The sequence below is a fragment of the Chrysemys picta genome, chromosome 1 (assembly GCF_011386835.1).
Source record: "Chrysemys picta bellii isolate R12L10 chromosome 1, ASM1138683v2, whole genome shotgun sequence".
Lineage (NCBI taxonomy): Eukaryota > Metazoa > Chordata > Testudines > Emydidae > Chrysemys > Chrysemys picta.
In genome coordinates, this window is record NC_088791.1 from 28583456 (window position 1) to 28606165 (window position 22710).

A 22710-nucleotide genomic window follows, 5' to 3' on the forward strand; every position below is an offset into this window, starting at 1 on the left:
AAGATTGGCCCATTCTGGCTAATAGCCATTGATGGACCTGAATAGTGTCCCCAGCTTCTGTTTGCCAGAAGCTGGGAACAGGCCACAAGGAATGGATCACTTGACGATTACCTGTTCATTGGCTCTGGGGCACCTGGCATTGGCGACTGTCGGAAGACAGGATACTGAGCTAGATGGACCTTTGGTATGACCCAGTATGGCCATTCTTCTGTTCTTATTCTACAGTTCTGTATGATGAAGTGGCTCTTTGATTGTTAAAGAGCAAGTGTTTCTGGTTTAAATGCAAGTCTGACTGAGTTTGGAGCTTTTCTTGTATGTGCAGCGTGTGTAATTTATTGCTTTAATGTTAAGGGACTCTGGATTTTCAGGCTTATCTTAAATGGTGAGAAATGTCACTTTAGCTTGGCATTTGATTAATGCTTAGTCAGCCTCCTATTTTACTCTTTATAGGAAAGTGCTGAGACACTAATATATGTTATATTATCCCAGAATCTTTCTTAAAAAAAAAAACAAAAAAACCACACACCACACAATGAAGAGTCTGGTGGCACCTTAAAGACCAACAGATTTATTTGGGTATAAGCTTTCGTGGGTAAAAAACCCACTTTTCAGATGCATCTGAATCTTTCTGCATCACAACTGAGAATTTCATAACTGCTTGAAGAACAGTATATATACACTGACTAATTTTGCAGGGTTCTAAAAGGGACCAAAAATGGCTTTAAGAACTCTACGTAGTTGAGTAACTGGCTTCGTAAAAACCAAGCTATTGGGAATGTGGAACAGAGAGTATCCTCAGATAAGGGTAATGAGGGACATTTTTGGATCTATCACACATGAAATACCCCAGTCCAGCAATAGTTTTAGATCATCAATAATAAATTTCCCAAATGTGTTAGACAGCCATTTCAAAATTCTACACTGGAAGAATTATTTCAAAAGTATTACCTTTAACACAGTGTCAAGAGGATTTCCAGAATCTGGTCTAATAATCAGTGGTGCCTTTGGACTTCTGGATACAATTAAATGCCTTAGGTCCTCACCCCATATTTTTTCACAAGCATTGTAGATGTCATAGCTGTCACTGACCACAGATACAGGCACTGAAGAAAACTGCGTCACTATGTGTTCAAAAGCATCTTTCTCATGGTCTTTTCCCCAAGCGGTTATGGTACTGGAAAATCAGTTGAAGATCTGCATTAGACTGAAGTTCATGAGCCAGCCAAATCACACATTTTGTATTTTTCTGTATGTATAAGGTACTCTACAACTAAAGCCAACTGACCCAGTCCTTTAAATATCTTCAAGTAGTTTATATGAACTATAAAAGAAGCTGTATTGCTGCTAATAGTTTTACAAGAGAATCTCTCAAAAGTGTTCCACCTTAGCATCTTACTATCCTTCTCAAGCAGTGACCCAAACAACGTCACCCACCCCATTCAATCTGAGGTCTATAGTACTTTGTAGAAGGTGCCTGTATGCATTTCCAAACCTGGAAACCAAGCCTAATTGGTGGCTGGTTAATCATTCTGTAGAGTAGGGTAGAATAAATAAAATCTCCCTCTACTTGGCTGCAAGCTGATTTCCCCAAACTGGGTACAGGATATGAGGGAGGAGAACCCTTTTGCTGGTGGTGGTGCTTGAGGTTTTATGTCCTGTCCCCTCTTTTGCAGATAGTAGTGAAGTGAGTGAAGGAAGAGCCCTTGTGGAGGCAGCAGAGTGGGGAGAAGGCATCTGTAAGACAATGGAACCAGGTTGAATGGAGAGCAGCACTCTGGCCTGGGGGCGGGGGAGGCAGGAAGGAGGAGGAGTAAGGACAGAGTCCTCTACTGCTAGGGTGTGGATGAGATAGTAAGTACTTAGCTAGCAGGGGGTGTGCACCTGGCTTCCTCTCAGGACCAGCTCCTTCAACCTCCAGGCTGACAAACTGGCTGTTCAGCAGCAGCTCAGCTCCATCTCCTCCTCCTGCAGGAGCACCTTAGCTGGGGGGGTGGGTGTGGGTGTAATGCATGCCAGGGCGAAGGGATTTACCTATGAATGCTGGGTTGTTTTTTTAAAATGCTGATACTGGATGGGAATCTTATTTTTTTACCTGTGCAGTTTTGTAAAACTCTGCAGTATCAAGGCGTTAAATACTTCTAACACTTAACGAGGTACAGAACTACTTACATCAATAGTCCTATTGACTACAATGAGGCTACTTGTGCCTGAAGTTAAGCAACGTGCTTATATGTTTGCAGCACTTGGCGCTAAAATTATATTAGTAAAAACTTCTCTTGGTAGCATAAAATCTGTCACTTAAAAACTAAAAGCATTTATCCACTCTGCTGGTTCTCTCCCCCCACAGGCACCCTCAGCAATGTTGGAAAAGAGATGCAAAAAGGAAGTTCCTTTTCCAAGAGGAGCTGTGGCAATAATGGGAACATGCACGGCCAGGTGCCAGCTACAAGCACAGCACTGACAGCACTCCAATCCTGGAGAACTGGCTTGCATGAGCCTCTTCAAACTCATTAGTGGCTCGGAGAGAATGGCCACAATATGCATTTACCAAACAGAATCTTAACTGGGACTACTTAAGTTGTTCACTTTAACATCACCATGCCAATGAACTGCACAGAACATTTATTACAACTATTAATATATTTTCTTAAATTGCACTTTAAATTTACAGTTGCTTCTGCCAAGCCTAAAATAAAAAAAAGTCAAAAGCACTGGGCAGCCTGTTGAACTTCCACCAACTTATACAACAGTTCTCTAGATTTCCAATTAGTCATTAAATCCCATACTTAGATTGCTCCAGAAACACTGACCTGGATAGATATTTACTGCTCAGAGATGACCAGTATACAAAGTAAATCCAGTTTTCAAATTGGAATCATGTACCCCAGTTTACCAGATTAGAATATTTATGATATTAAACACTGGACTTTTATCCACTAAGAATAATATGGAATGGTGCAAAGCTTTTATCCATTTAAGAGGGTAGACTGGATAGCACAAGGTAATAAGATGCAGAGACTTTCGTCTCTGTATCGAAATCCAGTACAGGTCAGGAGTAGCTGAAAGTTACCAGCTAACAACTGTGATATGATGTTTGGCACTCATTCATTTCAATCTCATAGGAGTGTTCAAAATATAACAACCACTGTCACAATTCTCATCCTTCTTGGCAGGGTCAGTAGAGATCAAAGACTGATCACATAGATAGGACTAATTCTTCAGCCAGGGTCCTGACATGATGGGAAGCTTATTATACCATAACTACCTCTGCTTGGGAGAGAGGTCTTGAGTTGGGAGTGCTAACACTGGCAACTTTCATGACTTCTCATGTATTTTCAAAGAGCTGTGCTAAAGAATTGGGCCCCAGTATCAAATTGTTGCCCATTGAGAATAAAAATGTTCAAGATGTTTTAATTATGACTTTACAACTTGGATTAAAAAAAACCCCCAAGTTACATTCTCATTTTGAACCTAAGTAAGTTTCTTAGGAAACAGATCAGTACATTATACATGCATCAGCCGGCAAGGCTCACTTCTGCCTTAACAGCTGGACTAGTATCTACTCATACAGTGGGCCACACAAAAAGACTGAAGAGGTTTTATCTGCTTCCTTATGTGGAGTGAAGCAAGCATTTCCACATGCAAAGAAAGGACATGGGAAAATAATTGTGTTAACACTAGAAACAAAGAAATTCAGCAAAGGTTTCAAACAACTGGAGGGAAAAAAAATAAATATCTTACCTGTGTTCAGCAGCTGGAATAGAATATCCTGGAACAGGGTCTTTCGTTCCATAGTACTTTTTAATTAAAGCAATTCCTGCTACTGTGTCAGTTCCTTTAAAGTTTACCAAGTGAGCAGATGCTCCTATTCCTGCGGTCTGAGAAACAGAGACATCACTTTAAATTACAGTGCCAAATCATAGAATATCAGGGTTGGAAGGGACCTCAGGAGGTCATCTAGTCCAACCCCCGGTCAAAGCAGGACCAATCCCCAACTCTCCAATTAAATCATCCAATCATGAAGCCTAATTATCAAGTATTGTACAGGGTTAGTTCTGTTACACCAAAGCTCTTGTTTAATTCTAGTTTCTCCTTTATTTAGTTTAAACACAGTCTCATACTATCCAGAATATAATTTCCATGAAGAGAAAAGCTCTCCGGATCTTGATATTTAAGTAAACTGCAGTTTCTTTAATTTTGTACCTGAAGGTACTAAGAGAAGGAAAAAGAGTTCTCAGGAAAGTACTCCCAACACACACTGCTCCAATAACCCAGACTTTCATAACATTACACGACACCACAGTGTCAGAAATAGTCAAGAGGTATTTGTGCCAAAATGCTTTAAACCCCTGGCTATATTACATTTGTTTAAATAGAATTAGACTTCTCAAGCTATTGGGTAATTAGTGATACCTCTTGTGAAGAAACTCCTCTGTAGCCAAAGTCATGCAGTTTGTACTCCAGTCCTTCTAAGCTGCCAGATGTCTCTAACAAATACTTTGCCAAAATCTTCTTCTGCTCCCTGGAATTTGTGGCCACTGTGATTGGATACCATGACTGAACAAGAATAGTCTACAACAACAACAAAACTCATTGTTATCAGGTGCACATAAGTGAAATATGCTTGATCAAGACTCAAAAAACTCCCCATTTGGCAATGAGCCAAGCACAACTGGGCTACTGGCAATAAACCAAGGGAAATCTGTATGGACTGCAAAGACTTAGCAAATTAGGTATGGCAAATGGTTTCAACTTGTGCACAAGTGACTTACTGGGAGAGTACCATCACATCACTCCCCAATTCTACTTCTGTCTGTTAACTTACAGCTACACTCTTCCAAGAGGTGCTCCTCATTTTTAGAAGTGATGCAAGAAATATTGGCTATGTCCAAAATAGTTTGCTTGAGAGTCAGATTTAATTTAATAAGTCCTTTTTATTGTGAGGTGGGCCAAGCAACTACTCACTGCAGGAGTCAAACTTCCTGAACTGCAGACCAATCCCCACAACGTGTATGAGCACTGTTGTGAATTTCCCGTATTTATTAAATGAGCCTATCACACATAGCACTTCTGCAGCAGGCTTCAAGAAAGAGACACATCTTTTGAAAGCAGAAGCCAGCTGGTTCCAGAGATCTCACCCTAAACCCAAGTAGAATGACTGTGAACCCATTCTTTATTTTTAATTAAAGCTTCATTTTTAAAAGACTGACCTCAACCCAGTTAGTGAGCCAATAACACTCTGGATCCATGTTTTCTACTGTGAAGAGTACATTTCCTCTGGGAATGACTGAGCCTTCAGGAACAGCCTTTACTTCTATTGGAAGATGCCCGTCATACTTCTATCAGAGAAATTAAGAGCAGCATTAGAGTGTAGGAACAGCTCGGCCAGCCCTGCTTCCATTGACTTCAGTGGAGCAAAATCAAGCTTTTTATTTGCTAAAACGAAAATTTACAGTGAAATAAACTGAATATTTAAAAAAACAAAACAAACCTCCCACTCAAATGCACCAAAACCTATACATTTAAAAAGGCACCAATTCCACAAAATGAATAAATAACCATGTTCCACTAAAGGATATTTAACAATGTTATTCTTTAAACACACTCATTTGAGGAGACCCTGCTGTTTAAAAAAAAGTTTGTTTGGTCCACAGAAGCGTTCATTTAACAGATCTTTGCCATTCAATTTTCTGTGGTGTTTTACCTTGACGGTTACTCCAGCTGACATCCATATTTTAAATGGTCCCATTATGTTTTGGTGCAGACATTTGTTTTAAGAGAACTAATATATTTAAATGGGAATCAGTGTACATCCTTTCTAAAAAGTTTCATCTACTCTATCCACTGACCATGGAATCCAGTCTCCCAAAGTTTTGTTCTTTCAATTCCAAAACAATTGTCAACATTAACTTTCATGCTTGAAATATTCAACAGTCTGTGGAATATGATGTAGCAGCCTGTTTGCAATGAATAAATTATGAGACAGCAACTGTAAAATAACTATTATAAGCTACTGAAATAGCACGACGAACTAAACTGATAAGTAGCAGCTTGCGCAGACCCAGATGAACATGCCTTAGGAGTCTTTCCATAAAGTGTACAAAAGTGTGTTAAAATGAACATATGTACCAAAATGGTGCTGCTTTAGAAAAATGGTGCAGATTTGTAGCTAGTATCAAAACACATTCTCCAGTGATATCCCAATGTATGTCAAAATGCTGCTTCAACAGCTCCAGTTGTCAAAGATTAATCAGCATAACCTTTTTAAATAAATCCTAGAAATCCAGGTATTTCCAAGAAATCACTAGAGTTTTAGAAGTATCATCTGAGTCCTTTCCTGTTTAAGAGCCTTATCACATTTATATACAGCAAGGAACCAGTTAACTAGACTGACCAAAGATGACCATGCCTATTACAACCTCTCAAGACAGAAACCTAGTAAAGACTGTCCAACAATAAGGCTTTAAATTATTTATGGGTGAGTAAATGGTGTTAAAAAGGGACAACCTAAAGAGGAAAAAGGAAACCAGGTCATTAAACAGTAAAATAAGTTCTGGTTCTCTTCAGGAGAAGTAACATGGGAAAAATCATAGGAATTTATTCAAAGGATCTATGAACAGAAGTAGATATACACCCACCCACCTCCCTTTAGCACTCTTGAGTAAATGGTAGAATGGAGAAAAACAGTTACGCTAATGTTACGCTTTGTGAAAGTGGAGAATTTCCATTCTTATTGTCCATTTTAGTTGCTAAAGGACATCCAGACATGCCAAGATGTTCATACCCACATGCCATCAAATACCTCAGTCATTATCATTAATGGAATATGCAATGCTTTCGAAGAAATAGTTTAGTCTAAGATAAAAATTGGCAATGCAACAAGCTTTAGTGAGTGGAAAAAACGGAACAAATCTGCCCACACTTAAAGGGAAAATGCTCTCATTTCTTTGAAAAAAAATTACACACTAAGAAAATAACATTTTAAAGGATAGTTATTTTGAAGATTTTGTGTCTCAGAAAAATTCTTAACTTCTCTATATCTCATAACAAAACTTATTTTAAGTAGCACTACAAAATTTAGATACCCGATTTTCATATACCAATTAAAATGTATTTTCTCCATTTACTATTTACTCATGCAAAAAGTTGTAGTGCTTTCTGCATTAGAAGAAAAGCAACTATGATTAATTAGAGAAAGTGATTTTAATGTCATAACCAGGCACTAAATATTGTATTACATATTGAAATTGCCAACAAGCCCCCACTCATACTAGCAGGTGACGGCTAATCCCTATTACCCAGAAAGCCATATCTGGTATTTGTAAGGATGAAAACTACTTTGCTTTATGGGTTTACAATTATTTGATTATTCTGTGACAGCTGCTAGTCCTTGCAGACTACAGTAATGATCCTAAAGATGGAAGCACAAATCTTACCTAGAATTTCCTTGAATTAAAATATACAAAAACACACAGATTTTTACCTCAAGAATATAATTCCATCCCTTTTCATTGAAGACATCATCTTGAAAATGCTCCCTGTACACCTCTTTGGCTTCCTGGATTTTCTCTTTGGTTATCACTTTGCCTGCAATGAAAAATAGTTAAAAAATAAGTTCAGACAATGCAATAATTTTTTAATGCCAAGCATTATTAAACAGCTCTTTATGAATAAATGAAACATGAGGCTTTTATTATCAAAGTCTCCTCCCAGACATGAAAAAGTTACTTTGCGTCCAAAGAGCTTTTGGAGGGCAATCCTGTCATAGCGAATACTATGCTTAAAAGCATCATTTTTGGCTTTAAAGTTGTATTGTAAGAGAGACAGGATGGCTAAGAAAATTGGTATGGGAACAGATGATCTTTCACTTATAGATCAGTAGTTCAAATTCAGCTCAGGTTGGTAATAATTTGAGGTCACTATCAACTGATGGCTGGTCAGCATCTACATGGAATGAGTTGATGCCCTCAACACTGTTCCCAAAAAAAGAATCACAACACTCAGCAAAGCACCCAAAGTCTGAATTAGAGTGGATACTAAGCTACGTTCCTCCACACTGATGATCTCTTCAAAACAGGGTTGAGGCACCTTAGCAGGACACTGAGGAAGCTTGCAATGCTATTGCCTCTGTCATACTCTTTTTGTGGCTAAGCAGGGGACTTCAACCTACAGGACTACTAACCTGGCACATTCCATAAATGCTAAAATGAATCAAGTTTAATATTGTCCTGTAATTCTTTAGAGCTCTATAGAAGATGTTATAGTAATGTCAACTAGCCTCTGACAACACACCCCAGAATGAGATTTTGAAGACTAAGTATACTGATTTGAATTATGCTATGATTATTTTGGGACAGTTTTCCTATTTCAAGGAGGTACAAAAAGAGGAAGTTCACAGTGAATGATATAGGATTGCCAAATGATCTTTTACTGGAGTGCCAACATTTGGCAAGAACAGAGATTGGCATTGGTGGAGTCTTGGTTAAGATTTGCACAGTCTGTGACCAATTATGTAGGAAAAGGATTTTTTGGTATAACAGAAACCAGAATGAGAGGAACAATCAAAATAGATGGTATTTACTTGAAGTGCAAAAAACAAATAATTGTACCTCCAAACATGGGTTTATAATGAAATGTTAAGTTTTAAGATGTGCATCTTTAAATGGTCTGAGGAAAAAATGCACACTTAGCTACCACAGTCAACAATTAAAATTCTGTATAGACCATTACTAGATTTAAAGGCAAATACACTTAGAATATAGAATATCAGGGTTGGAAGGGACCTCAGGAGGTCATCTAGTCCAACCCCTTGCTCAAAGCAGGACCAATCCCCAGACAGATTTTTGCCCCAGATCCCTAAATGGCCCCCTCAAGGATTGAACTCACAACCCTGGGTTTAGCAGGCCAATGCTCAAACCACTGAGCTATCCCACTTAAACACAAGTTACTAATACATGCATATAACAAAATTAGAAAATACAAATTGTACATTTTTCAAGTTTTGAACATAAAACTTATTTTCCTCCAAATCTTAACTGACTCTCAAAGAGAATGGCGTTGCTACCTTTTTTAATGATTCCAGGTAACTTATCTTTGGCTCTGATCTTTTTCAAGTTTTGATGTTTCAGATGACCGTTCATCTAAAACACGGTAACATCTTTGCAGATAAAAATACTTGTTATTCTTTTTTGTAGTTTTTAGTTTGCTGAATATCTCATTGATACCTAACAAAAATAGAAGACACTGAATGTAGAAGATCTCATTTTTGAGAGTCACAAGAATAAAATGAGACTTCAAATTTTAAAAACAACACAGAGCTAAAATAATTCAAGAACTGCTTCAACTATCAGAATTCAAGAAGTTTGGAGAAAAATATGGAGATTTATGTTTTATGTGAAATAATGAGAAATACCTTTTAAGTACTTATTTAGAATGTACTGCAACCCGTAAAAAACTGTTTCCTCATATTTCACCTTCTTTAATCTGGAGTTCTCAGTCTTCTTTTCACGACATTCAAAGTAGGAATAAACTTTGCTTGTATTAGGTGGATATTGCAAATAATGTGTAACCTACATTAAGAAAAACCTCAGTAAGAGCTCAAAATGTATAATCACTACAGGACAGACAATAAAAGATCAGAAATAAACAAGACTTGTTAGAGTTTTCAGCAGAGTTCCGTCTTTACATGTGACTTTGGAATGACCCCCAGTCTTTCAGGCTGCTTGAAATGAGGAACATTCTCTCATTTCCCCACTACATTCATAATAGTAGCTGGGAGGATGGGTGGGGGATCTTTACTGGTTTACCTCTCCCTCGGATTTCTGATTGCTCAACCCAATTTCTCCTATTTTACTCCTTCCCCCATCTGTTTTTCAATCTTTCTGTTTAGTGAATAGCTTTAGTGCCCACCTCTGCTTCTACTCACACAGTAGGTTTCCCTGTATCAGCAGAGTGAAACTTACCTGTGTTTTGAATAGCAGCAATGAAAAGTGACAAGATTGGTCAGTTTTCGTTCTGCTGTGTCTTTGCAAACCTGGTAACAGCAGTGGAATGGAAGATGTTTGCCTGTTGAGAAGTTAGCACTGCTTCGGTTTATGCTCAGTTCACATTTGCAGGTTATCAGAGTCATAAGGCTAGAAACAATTCTTTAAGCAGTTCAGATTCTGAAGAAGCGGACAACACTCACCCCAAAAAGCTATCTATCCTGGGTGAACAGAGGAGTAGACTTTTCTAGCTCTGCTTATGTCCATGCCAGCTCTCAAACCGGTTATTGCTGCTAGTTGTGTTAAATAAGTGGGTTGATTTTCTTCTTCAAAAGAAGAGTTGTATTTTCCCACTGAAATTACTAAAGGGATTTTTCTCAAAACTTCCCATAAAAACTGATCTTCAGGCACAGACCTGGCATTAGGAGTTCCACTCCAATAGTGAATGTTTTGTGGGAGCTGAGCATGTGAACACAAATTGTTATAAATGTACCAAGCATTCTATCTTAGCTTGTACATTATACAGATCTATTACATTTCAAGTCTAACTATATCTTCCTTTCTCATAGATGGGCCATTTTAGCCTTTAACTTGCAAAGCTGATATTCCTTTTAAAATGTTAAAATTACACATACAACCCACAACTGCATGTGAGATAGGAAGGGTATACAAGGGTGTAAATTGGAAAGTTTGGGCTGGTTTACAGATTCTACCATATAAATGTCATAAGAAGTCAGCTAATTTTCACAATTTTTTTGTCTGTCAGAATATGTACTTATACACCATACACTAATATACACCTACACGCTTTACAGCAGAAAAAAATATATAAGAAAGGAGAGGTGTCATCACTGCTCAGGACAGAAAATTGGAGGAAAAGTGCAAGATGTGTTTGCATATCTCTATGAATACTGACAGATTTCTAGGTTTGAACAAGGTATTAGAAATAATTTTTCCCTGCTACTACTTCCAAATTAAGAGGATTTTTAGTGATAGCTCCTAAGTATTTTTTGTTTTGTTATATCTTTAGAAAAGTGTTTCCCAGGTTATTTTTACAATAAGTATCTGACACTTTCAAGATTAAATATTTAATTTTTCCCTTACCTGTATTACTAAAACTGTAGATTAAAAGATTTTAAAAATCCAATTTTCCTTTTCATCACTTATGCTGTTCTATTTTTTGCATTTCACTCAGCTTGGACAGTGAACTAGACTGGCCAGTTTCACTTTCCGGTTTTCATATACCAGCACAATGCCGTTGTGTTTGGGTATCCAATGCTGCAAGGGAATGTTTAATAAATCACAAAGAGTGTAAAAAATGAAAGCTTTTATTCATCTTTGGCCTTGGAAAATTCAAACCCCAAGTTTTAAGCATGGACAGCATGGCAGAATATTTTTACGTGTCTGCATTTACTTCAAATAATGAAAGTACTGCAGAACCAATACAGCTAAAGGATCATAAGATGGCTCAAACATCAAACACAATTGCTCCAAATGCAGAATGTGTAACATCTGTGATGTCAGAACCAAAAACAACTGGATTTTTAGATTTAACCAAAAGAAAATGATGTGTTTTAATTTGGGAAGTCAGAAAATTCTATATAGAATTTAAAGACATTTCCACTTTTATTGAGCAATTCTTCAAGCATAATCACATCTGTATGGAAGAAAAAGTGCTACAATTGGAAGAATTTGAAAAAAATTAAGTTATATTGAACCCTTAATTCCACTTAATGTTTATATATAAATAAATGTGTTTGACCACTAAAATTATATTACTTGATCTTTAAGAAAAGAGGATGCATGGAGCCATTAACAGGTTTGGCAATTATAAGATATTGGATGTTTGATATTCTGTGTCAGACAGTTTCACACTGAAGTGTACTGGACTCATCATGTGATTAACTTTCTAGTGTGCGTAAATTTGCAGAATTAGATCCGTCATTAGGCATTTTTCTGGTTTTGTTGGTTTACGTCACCGTAAGGTGATGGATATTAAGTTTGTCTGCATACTGAAATTTAGTATTTGCACCTACCATTTTAGCTATAGTTATGCTGGGCTCTGATCCAGTATCTATTAGTACCTAGATTTTGTACAGCAACCTGAAGGATCCCAAGCTGCTTCTATGTTTACACTACACTTTCGTCTGTAAAACTTTTGTTGCTCCAGGAGTGCGTGGGGGAAAAAAAAAAAAAAAAAAATACCACACCCCGACCGACAAAAGTTTTACTGATGAAAAGCCCCGGTGTGGGCAGCACTGTCAGGAGGAGACGCTCTCTTCTGATGCCAAAGAGTGGCTACAACGCCTGCCTTACAGCGACAAGGCTTTAGCAGCACAGCTATGCCACTGTAAGCTGTGCAGTGTATACACAGCCTTAGTGAGAGCACTGTCACAATGAATCGGCAACACTACTTCCTGCTCCATCTACAGAAAGCGTTCTTTAGAGGTTTCCCCAAAGAAATACTGAATGGGCACAACATTGCTTAGCTTGAAATATGCAATGTGATCACAGTACAAGGTACGAGAAGTGTAAACTACAGCTTGCAGGCTGAAGTCAGACAGGATTACCCTACTAATAACCAGATTAGTTCTTTATGTATGGGGATTGAAAAAGAAAAAAAAAAAGGATAACTTTTTTTCCCCCTTAATTAAGGATCCTTCATTGACAGTTTAAATCTAGAAACTATTAAAGTCTCAAAAAATTAATCAAGTTTAATGGATTTTCCCCTCTCAAGTTTCTTTGGGAAAAATGTTCCCTTACCTGAAGATGTATACCAAGCTGCTTCCCAAAGAAAACCTTTTCATTTAGTTTTAAAGCCTTGAAGAGAGTTATATTCACAGAGAAATGCGGTGTAATGTAATAGTCAATTACATTGCCTCAAATATTTTAAAAAGTCATTGACAGATTTCAAGTTCAATTAAATTTCTAAGGCTAAAATTCTTATCTTGATCACTGGGTACTGAGAAATAATTTAAATGGATTGAACAAGGTATATATGTCTGTCATTTTTAGACATGTAATATTTAAGCAATCTTTGCATTGTATTTGTAGCATGACATACGCAATGTATGCTCCCTCCCACATATTAAAACTCATGTTGTTAGTTGTTCTCACTTGCTTTGTCTTATTTGAAGATTGAAAGATCTTCAGGGTACAGAACGTGTCCTTCTGAGGTGCCTAGCACACTTCAGTGTACAGAAAAATAGAACTGCATAGCCTTGAAGTGCTATACTTTCCAACTGTTTAGTATAGTCAAACTATATTAACACGTTAGAAGTTAGCAGAAGGGAAGGCTGGTCTTGTGGTTAAGATGTGGAACTGAATCTCAGGAGATCTGGTTCAGTTTTAAGCTCTGCCTGAGTGAAATTGGGCAAATCTCCAAATCATTCTATTCCTCATCTGTAAAATGAAGACACTAACACTTCCTTTATCCCACCCTTTCAGTCTCATCTATTCCACTGTAAGCTTCTTGGGGGTAGGGAATGTATCCTACTAAGTGTCTGTACAATATTCAGCATAATAGAGCCTCAATCTCATTAGGGCCTGTAAACTACCATGATACAAGTAAATACAAATCATCATTGTGACAGTCAGCAAGAATGATATAGGGGTTGTGTTTAGTAGAAAACACAGCTTTGAAAAGGACAAAACATTAGTGAATAAAAACACTGCAGAAAGGATACAGACAACAAAGAAAGCGATAAATCAGTATCATAAGGCACTTATGACTATAAAAGTGTCAAAAGAATGTTACAATTGCTTTTTTCCATTTCCAGGTAGAAAGAGAAAATGCAAGACACTGGGGGGAAAAAACTAACAATCAGAAGAACAACTGAGTGAGATGTGAAGAACATCTCACCTGAGTTTCCATGTGTCCAACAGACCAGTTTAGGGAAAAGTTACTGTTGACTGTTCTGTCACCCAGGAATAACTTGATACATTTTGCAAATGGTAGAGACTTTGCAGGTGACTGATTAGGGATGAAGATGTGTTGATACAAAGGGACAGAGCACTCAAATTTAAAATGACCTATGATAAGACTTTTGATAAAAAAAGTAACTATGCTGTTCAATAGAAAAACGCAAGGTAATGAGGCATGGACCTTCAAAAGAAAATATCTCGATCTCACACTGTTAAATCAGACTGGTGGTGTGTGACATGGTGTACCAGCCCACATTAGATGAGAAGGGTTAACCCCATATTGTAGGCAGAGGAAGCAACAACCCCTCACCACTGCTGGGCATGCTCCAACTGGAGTCTCAGTATAAAAGGGAGCAGCCCAGCTCAGTGTGCCCTGACCACCAAAGGAGGAGGATGCACATTGCAGGCTCCTTCCTGGTAGTTGCTGGAGCCCCAGATGCCAGACACACTGAGACCCAGAAGCATGCCCATGCTGACCAAGTGAGGAATCCATTCGCTGCTATCAGGGCACTGGGTGGAGCAGGGAGGGCCCAGGTCCCTCTACCCCGGCCACCACTCACCCCTGGGAGGTGGCCCATTTCCCCCTTGACCACTAGGCCCCGCAGAGGAGGGCTGCCATATTGGTTCTGGCCAATAGGCCCCACATAGGAAGGCTGCCATATTGACTCCAGCCACTAGTCCACACAGCCCTGAGGCTTAGGGTGGTCATTAGGACTCAGCTGCAGGGCTATAACACCCTTCCCTGCCTACCCTAAGGGTACGTCTTCACTACCCGCTGTATCGGCGGGTAGCAATTGATTTATCCGGGATCGATATATCGCGTCTTGTTAAGACGTGATATATTGATCCCTGAACACGCTCACCGTCGACTCCGGAACTCCACCAGAGCGAATGGTGGTAGCGCAGTCGACGGGGGAGCCGCGGCCGTCGATCCCACGCTGTCTGGACCCCAGGTAATTCGATCCAAGATATTTTGACTTCAGCTACGCTATTCGCGTAGCTGAAGTTGCGTATCTTGGATCAATCCCCTCCTCCCCCCCCCAGTGTAGACCAGGAGTAAGGGTATACCAGCCCCAGGACACTGTGATAGTTTAGACTTTGTCTACATGCAACTTGAGCAAAGATTCTGATGCAACACCCAATTTAACTAAACTAGATCGTTAAATTGAAGCTCAAACTGTGTGCAAACCAGCCCTGAGAAGCAGCTAAATACAACAAAAAACTAATGCCATCTACCTGCTAAGGCCACAGTAGCCTAATCTAGAGGAACCCAACAGACTAAGCCTGTTAATGAAACTGCTTTCAAAACTATATAGCCCATCCACTTTAACCATTCCAGAGTTGTTTTAACACATCCTTGAGAGACACCCAGGCAGAACCAGATTCAGGATCATTCCTGGTGCCTAACAAGGTTCAAATATGTTAACAGAAGGTGGGTCAGATGATAAAAATGGTTGTCTCTCTGTACACCAAAGATAGTTAGCCAAATCATTTTTAAACATTGTTTCCAGGGTGGATAAAAATCAATGATTTTTTTTTAATAAATCAGATTTTTTTTAAAATTTAAATTGGATTTTTTTAATAAAATGCTTTCTGAGGAAAAAACGATCAAAAGATAGTTTAAACTAAGATACATTATAGCTCAAAGATCTCATCATGGAATAGGGATTATAAATTCTATAGCAGTGGTTCTCAAACTTTTGTACGGTGACCCCTTTCACATAGCAAGCCTCTGAGTGCAGCCCCCCCCCAAATTAAAAACACGTTTTTATTTATATTTATTTATTTATTACAGTTATAAATGTGGGAGGCAAAGCAGGGTTTGGGGTGGAGGCTGACAGTTCACGACCCCCCATGTATAACCTCATGACCTCCTAAGGGGTCCCAACCCCCAGTTTGAGAACCCCTGTTCTATAGTATTTGACCATATATTCAGGTAATGTTTAAGAAAAGTTTTGTAAATGAGTTTCAATAGTTCATGGATTAGGGACCCAATCCTATGGGGTTCCACAGGCTTCTGTATAGATTTAGGTTAATCTTTCTAACTACCCAATGGGACACAGTGTTCAGTCTAGGAGATACCATCAGAGATGCTTAGTTTTGCAGTTCTCAAACTGTGGAGGTCTCTCTCCAGAGGTAACATGCTTGTTAACAGCAAAAATGTTTTTAAATAAATAAATACATACATACATAGAGGTGAGAAATAGCAGACCTCAACTCTATTGTCCCTCTGCAAATTTGTGTAAACAGTCAATCCCTCTCTCGCTCTCTCTCAAAGTGCAAAGTTTCAAAAAGGTCCAATAAATAGAAGATTGTTGGGGGAAGAATAGATCTGGACAAGGAGAAGAAGTCTGGAGATAAATGTCAGACATATGCTTGTTTTGTTAAATTATTATGTTTGCTGTTGAAGAAAAATATCCAGAATACTTAACGTTGTTGTTTTATAAAAAAAAACACACAATTTAAATGTCTGTCTGGTGATGTTGTCCTCCTAATACAGCATGACAAGAAAATCCTCCAAATATTAATGATTAACCTGTTGAATTGGAGATAGTTCACCTCCCAATGACTTCATAAATATCTGCTTCAATTCTTTGGTAAATGAAATAATCAAACAATCATTCATTTTCTGATATAGCTGTGTTGAGTCTGAACTTTTGATGAGCTTAAACTTAACCCAGACTTGATATCTCTGAACTTTTAATCAAAGCTCTGACCTGCGAACTACTCATGACACCCCCCTCCCCTTAAGTAGCCATCTCCCCTTTTCTCTTTTTGAATTTACATTTTAACCTGTTTTATCCTGTAGAATCTTGATTGATTATGCATGACCATTATGATCTGTTAATCACTTTGTTTACTTCTGTGTATAAATATTGATGCTCACCCCTAATAAACTTGCCACACTTACTCTGAAGCTTTTCAAGCTAAGGATAGTGTGAGCCCGTTGATCAACGAATTGGTGTCTGGTCTCTGACAGATTGTGAGCCCCATACCAACTCCGCACGAACTCGGGTGCTGGAGAGGAGAGTGAGGACTTGCTTTTTTACCTAACAATTTGGGGGCTCGTCCGGGATTTCCTTCTGGTGCGGTGCCTCTGTCCAGTGGTCAGACCACTCATATACGAATTGGCAGGCGCCACGGGAGATTTCTCCCAGCCAATTCAATATTGAGGGGTCGTGTACTGGACAGCAGGGTAAACGCCAGTTGGAGGGCTCCTGTCAGACACCATGGGTCAAGGGACTAGCGTGCCTCTTGAGAGTCTGTTGGGGATTGTAAATAAGTTATGGAACGAAGGGAAACTCCCAGTACAGACAGGAATGTCTAGGAGGAAGTTGTACACACTGTGTGTAAGGAATTGGACTGGGTATACCGCGGTATTGGCCGACCCGGAGATGAGGTGGCCTTCGTATGGCTCTTTCGAACAGGCTGCCTTAAGAGGAGTAAGGAGCCAGATCGAAAAAGACCATCCGGGACAGTTATGTTACTGGTTTTGTTGGGACACAGCAGCAGAGCTGTGGAAATCTTTAAAAATTATGGCAGTCAGGTATTCTCCCGAGAGTGAACCCCCTCCATGTTATTTAGATGAAGGGTGTAAACCACGGCGTGTTTTGACTCGTCAGTTGGTCCCCACTGCACCTGCCCCTATTCCTCCGCAGGGGGACTCTCTCCAGGGCGCAGAGGGGAATCTGCAGGACTCCAGATCGGAATCTCTGCAGAGGGATAAGGGGGAAATGGAAGGGCACACCTCGGGAGGAGTAATTACTAGGCAAAAGATCAAGCAGATGCAGCAGGTTGCATACCCCTCCCCTGGAGACGCCCAGAGGGTCCAGTCGCATCCGCAGATACTTACACCAGGGACGAATACACCCCTGCACCACCAGCTTAGCCCGTTCCCCAGGCCTGGATCAACTACGGGCAACAGCAGCAGCTGCAGCAAACTCAGCCTCCTCAATGGACGGTACCCCGGGGGCGAAGGCAAACAATGTGATGGTCTTATTTCCTTAATGTCTTTAGCCGGCTCCTTCCTCACTTTCTCCCCTCCCAGCAAAGAGCCTCGTCTAACCCTTTCAGTCCAAGGACTGCCTGTCTCCTTCCTCACTGATACTGGAGCTACTTTCTCTCTTTTAAATCATGCCCCCTCTCCCTGGCTATCCTCTGAGGTTAAAACTGCAACTGGGGTGGAGGGCAACCCACAGTCTCTGGGACTCACTTTGCCTCTAAATGTTATTTATGCTGATAAATGTTTTTCTCACCGTTTTCTTTTTCCCCCAGCTTGCCCGATCCCTTTGATGGGCCGGGATTTACTCTGTAAGCTTGAGGCTACTTTAACCTGCACTCCTGAAGGGGTAGGATTATTGATGACAGTGTTAGGAGATTCGGCCCCAACTCAGGGTAATTGGGAAACCGCCCCCCCCCCCCCTCTCTCTCCCCTGACCTCACTGACTTGCCTTTAACCCTCTGGGGAATTTCTGACACTGATGTTGGCCTGCTCCTTTCGGCAGAGCCAGTAAGGATTCAAGTGAAGCCCTCCTTAACCCCCCCGTCAGTCCCTCAATACCCCCTGTCGCTGGAAGCCCGGGAGGGCATCCGCCCCATTATCGAGGGATTCATTGCACAAAAGCTAGTCCGCCCTCAGCGCACTCCCTGTAACACCCCTATACTGCCTGTCAAAAAGCCTCCTAAAAAGGATGGAGACCCTATTCGTTGGCGCTTTGTACAGGATCTACGGGTTGTTAATCAGTATGTGGTCCCTCTTCATGCAGTAGTTCCTGATCCAGCTACTATCATCAGCCAAATCCCCTGGGATGCTGAGTGGTTCACTGTTATTGACTTAAAAATCAGCCTTTTTCAACATTCCTGTGCACCCAGACTCTCAGTATCTCTTTGGTTTCACCTGGGAGGGACAAAGTTATGTCTGGCAACGACTTCCTCAAGGCTACAGAGACAGCCCCACGATTTTCAGCCAATGCCTCCGCCACGACTTGGAAGGCTTCACCAGTCCGCAGGGATCCACGTTAGTCCTATACGTAGATGACATCCTATTAGGTAACCGCGAAGAAGCTGCCCTCCGCATCGATGGTAAGGCACTTTTATTATACCTACACACCAGAGGCCACAAGGTAGACCCTAACAAGATTCAGTGGGTCTCACAGAAGGTCCGATATCTGGGCTTCCTGTTAACCCCAGAGGGGAGACAAATGGACCCAGTCCGCATAAAGACTATCCAAAACTGCCCTCTGCCAAACACCAAGAAACAACTTCGAGGTTTCTTAGGATTAATTGGCTTTTGTCGCCCCTGGTTGCCGTCCTGCGGGGAGTTAAGCAAACCGCTCCACTGACTCACTGCTAACCTTGCTCCTGACCCTTTGCAGTGGTCCCCGGACACAATCCAAGCCTTTCAGTTACTCAAGGACAGTGTGGCCTCCTCCATGTCTCTCCGCCCCCCCAATTACAGCAAACCCTTTCACCTTTTTGTCCACGAGAGGGGCGGAATTGCTAGTGGCGTCCTTACCCAGCTGAGCGGGCCCCACCATTTCCCGCTTGCTTTTTACTCTCAGCAGATCGACCCTGTCGCTCAGGGAACCCCATCCTGCACCCGGACTCTGGCAGCAGCTGCCCTGCTGATCACAAAGGCAAAGAGCCTGACCCTGGGTCATTTTACCACGGTCTGGACCTCTCATGCCTTGTCAGCCCTTCTGCGTAGGGGCACAACCCAAGTCTTTTCGGCCCATCAGCAGCAACAGCTAGAGGCCGAACTCTTAGAAGACACTAACCTAATTTTTGAAAGGTGTGGGCCCCTTAATCCAGCTACCTTGCTTCCTGACCTGCCAGTCCTCCAGGATCAGCACAACTGTGTGGAAGTAGTTTATAGCATCTTACAGATAAGGGACAACCTGGTTGACGTGCCACTGGACAACCCTGATTGCATCCTCTTCTCGGATGGAAGCTCCTTCTATGTTGATGGCAAGCGTTTCACCGGTTATGCAGTCACCTCTGAATGGGACATTCAAGAGGCCGCCTCACTACCAGGCAACTGGGGAGCCCAAGCAGCCAAACTCTATGCCCTGGCCCGAGCTTGCCAGTTGGCCGCTGGTAAGACCGTTACCATTTTTACTGATAGCAAGTATGCTTTTGGAGTTGTGCATTGTCACATCCACCTCTGGAAGTTTCGAGGTTTCCAGACAGCTGCCGGTAAACCCATTCAGCACCTCCCCCTCATCCACAAGCTTTTGGACGCCCTCCAAGAACCCTCGGTCCTGGCTGTAGTTCACTGCCGGGCCCATACTAAAGATGATAGCCCCGTCACCCGTGGGAATGCCCTGGCTGACGCCTCCGCCAAGACGGCTGCCGTCTTACCCTTAGCCATGCCCACGTTGGCTATTGCAGCCTCCTCCTTTACTCCACCGCACCCCATACCAGTACCCGCTGCTGAACTACAGTCGTGGGAGAGCCTCGGAGCCACTCTGGTCAAAGGGACCTGGCTTATGCCGGATGGCCAAGCCTGCCTCCCTCGCTCCACATACCCCATGGCAGTTCGCTGGCACCATGATAAGGGGGGTCACTACGGCATGCACGCCTTTGTGGACACCATCGCTCGCTTTTGGTATGCTCCAGGCATTCAACCCTACTGCCTGTCAATAGTGAAAGCATGCAGCACATGTCAGCGTAATGGACCTGCTCCGCCTCTTAACAAAATTAAGGGTGGAAGACCTCCGCCTGCTGCTCCATTTCAACATCTTCAAATTGACTTTGCAGATATGCCAAAGGCTTTTGGGAAAAAGCACCTCCTTGTTTTGGTTTGCCCTCTGACTTCCTGGGTCGAAGCTTTTCCTACTGCTAATTGTACTGCTGCCACAGTGGCGAAGATTCTCCTTAGAGACATTGTACCCCGTTTTGGCATCCCTCTCGTGCTTGACTCAGATCGCGGACCTCACTTTACTGGTCATGTCCCTGGCCGTTTAGAACAAGGACTGGGCATTTCACACTCCTTTCATACACCCTACCACCCCCAGTCTAGCGGGAAAGTTGAGCGTATGAATAGGGAGCTTAAGTTTACATTGGCTAAATACTGTCAGGAAACAGGGTTAAAGTGGCCTCAGGTACTTCCCTTGGTCCTGTTTCACCTTTGTACTCGCCCAACCCGTGTATTGGGATTATCCCCCTTTGAACTGCTCTATGGACACCCCCCTTCAAAGGCGGGGCGCTACCACGTGCTGATGTTTCACTATTGGGAGGGGATCATATGACCGCGTGCCAGTTTCTCTCCCTACAGGCTCGCCTCCATACCCTTTGGAAAGCCTCGCAGTTTTCCCAGACCGTGCCGCTGGAAGAACAGATCCACCCGTTCCAACCAGGGGACTTCGTCTGGGCCAAAAAGTTAGTTCGTGGCGACACCCTCCAGCCGAGGTTTACTGGACCCCACCAGGTTCTTTTAACAACCCAGACTGCAGTGTTCCTGGAAGGACGCAAATCCTGGATCCACCACTCCCACGTCAAGCCAGCCGTAGTGGACCACAGTAACGGACCAGCAGCTCTTGCCACCACTGAGGACACTGCCTCCGACCAGTGGACCAGCTTACCTCTTTCAGACATCAGACTTAAATTGACTCGGCAAAAAAGAGAGGACCTTTTATTCTGACAACTGTATGTTTTTTATTATGCCTTTTTAGTTTATTTTCTGCCTATGAAGATAATGCTTTTATTAGATATTCCCACGAGGTTAAAACTCGTATTTTAGGAAATAGAAGTAATTGCTGGGTATGTACTCAATTTCCAGTAAATGCAGAACAGGGACTCCCCTTCACACCCATTCCCCTGACCACTGCTAATATGACTTGGATGCCACTGGCTAGAGTAAAAGATCCAATCCAACACAATCTTACATGGAACAAAACAGGAGTGCCAATTAACAGATATCTCAGGGTAACCAATCAGACAGGATCACTGTGTTTTGTTAAAGAAAAGGGGTCAACTTTTGTGGGAACAAGTAAATGCAACATTTATTTTAATGGCACCGCCTTTAGTAAAAATCTTGGCTTCAAGCCTTGCGCACCCCACTTATCCCATATGTGGATCCCTCACCCCGATCCAACTTTTTCATGGGTGGGCAAGCCTTCAGAGTCAGCTTTTAAGAAGCCCTGCTCAGATCACGAGGGTGTCCAACTAATTGCTAAGGGACATACGATTGCCTTCTACAACTGCTCAAGCAGTACTACACTGCCCTTTGAAAACACCACTACCAAATTGTGCCTCTGCAGTTCGCACAACGACCCCTCTCCGTTACCAGGGGAACAGTGGTCCAACGGGTGGTGGGTTACCTCCTACTTTGAGAAATGGAATACCCGAAACGCATTGTATGGAACATACTGGGTGTGCAGGCCCAAAGCTTATTACTTTCTCTCCCCTGATTGGGCAGGGTCATGTTATTTAGCGTGGCTAACACCGCCTTCTCGCATCTCCCTCACTCCCCCTCATTTTCCCCACGTTCGTAACATCCGTGAAACCTTCAGAGATATTAATATCCGTGATGGTTTGTCGTGGCAGCGGTGGGCTGGTCTCATTAGCTTGAGGGGTGGTGTCATCCGTCTACAGGGACTACTAGAATCTTTAACCAATGAAACTGCGACCCTATTTGAGAATCAGGCCGGGGAAATGTCCCAGCTGCGCCAGTTAGCTTTGCAAAACCGAATGGCTTTAGACATAATGTTAGCAGCCCAGGGAGGAACTTGCGCCCTTATAAATGAAGAATGCTGTGTTTTTGTAAATGACACCTACTCTGACACTTTTCAACGTACCAAAC

The 22710-nt window shown here is 41.7% G+C and overlaps 1 protein-coding gene across 2 annotated transcripts in view; it reads right to left on the minus strand.

The window, feature by feature from the left end:
* Positions 1 to 22710, minus strand: part of NAMPT (nicotinamide phosphoribosyltransferase) — a 67980-nt gene that overhangs the window by 25058 nt on the left and 20212 nt on the right. For both annotated transcript variants that reach the window (XM_005292365.5, XM_065554116.1), the window contains exons 2-7: positions 9413 to 9569; positions 7484 to 7587; positions 5211 to 5339; positions 4414 to 4572; positions 3742 to 3878; positions 949 to 1174 (exon numbers count right to left, since the gene is read on the minus strand). In XM_005292365.5, coding sequence (XP_005292422.1) covers positions 949 to 1174; positions 3742 to 3878; positions 4414 to 4572; positions 5211 to 5339; positions 7484 to 7587; positions 9413 to 9569 — 912 coding nt within the window. The remainder of the gene's footprint in view (positions 1 to 948; positions 1175 to 3741; positions 3879 to 4413; positions 4573 to 5210; positions 5340 to 7483; positions 7588 to 9412; positions 9570 to 22710) is intronic.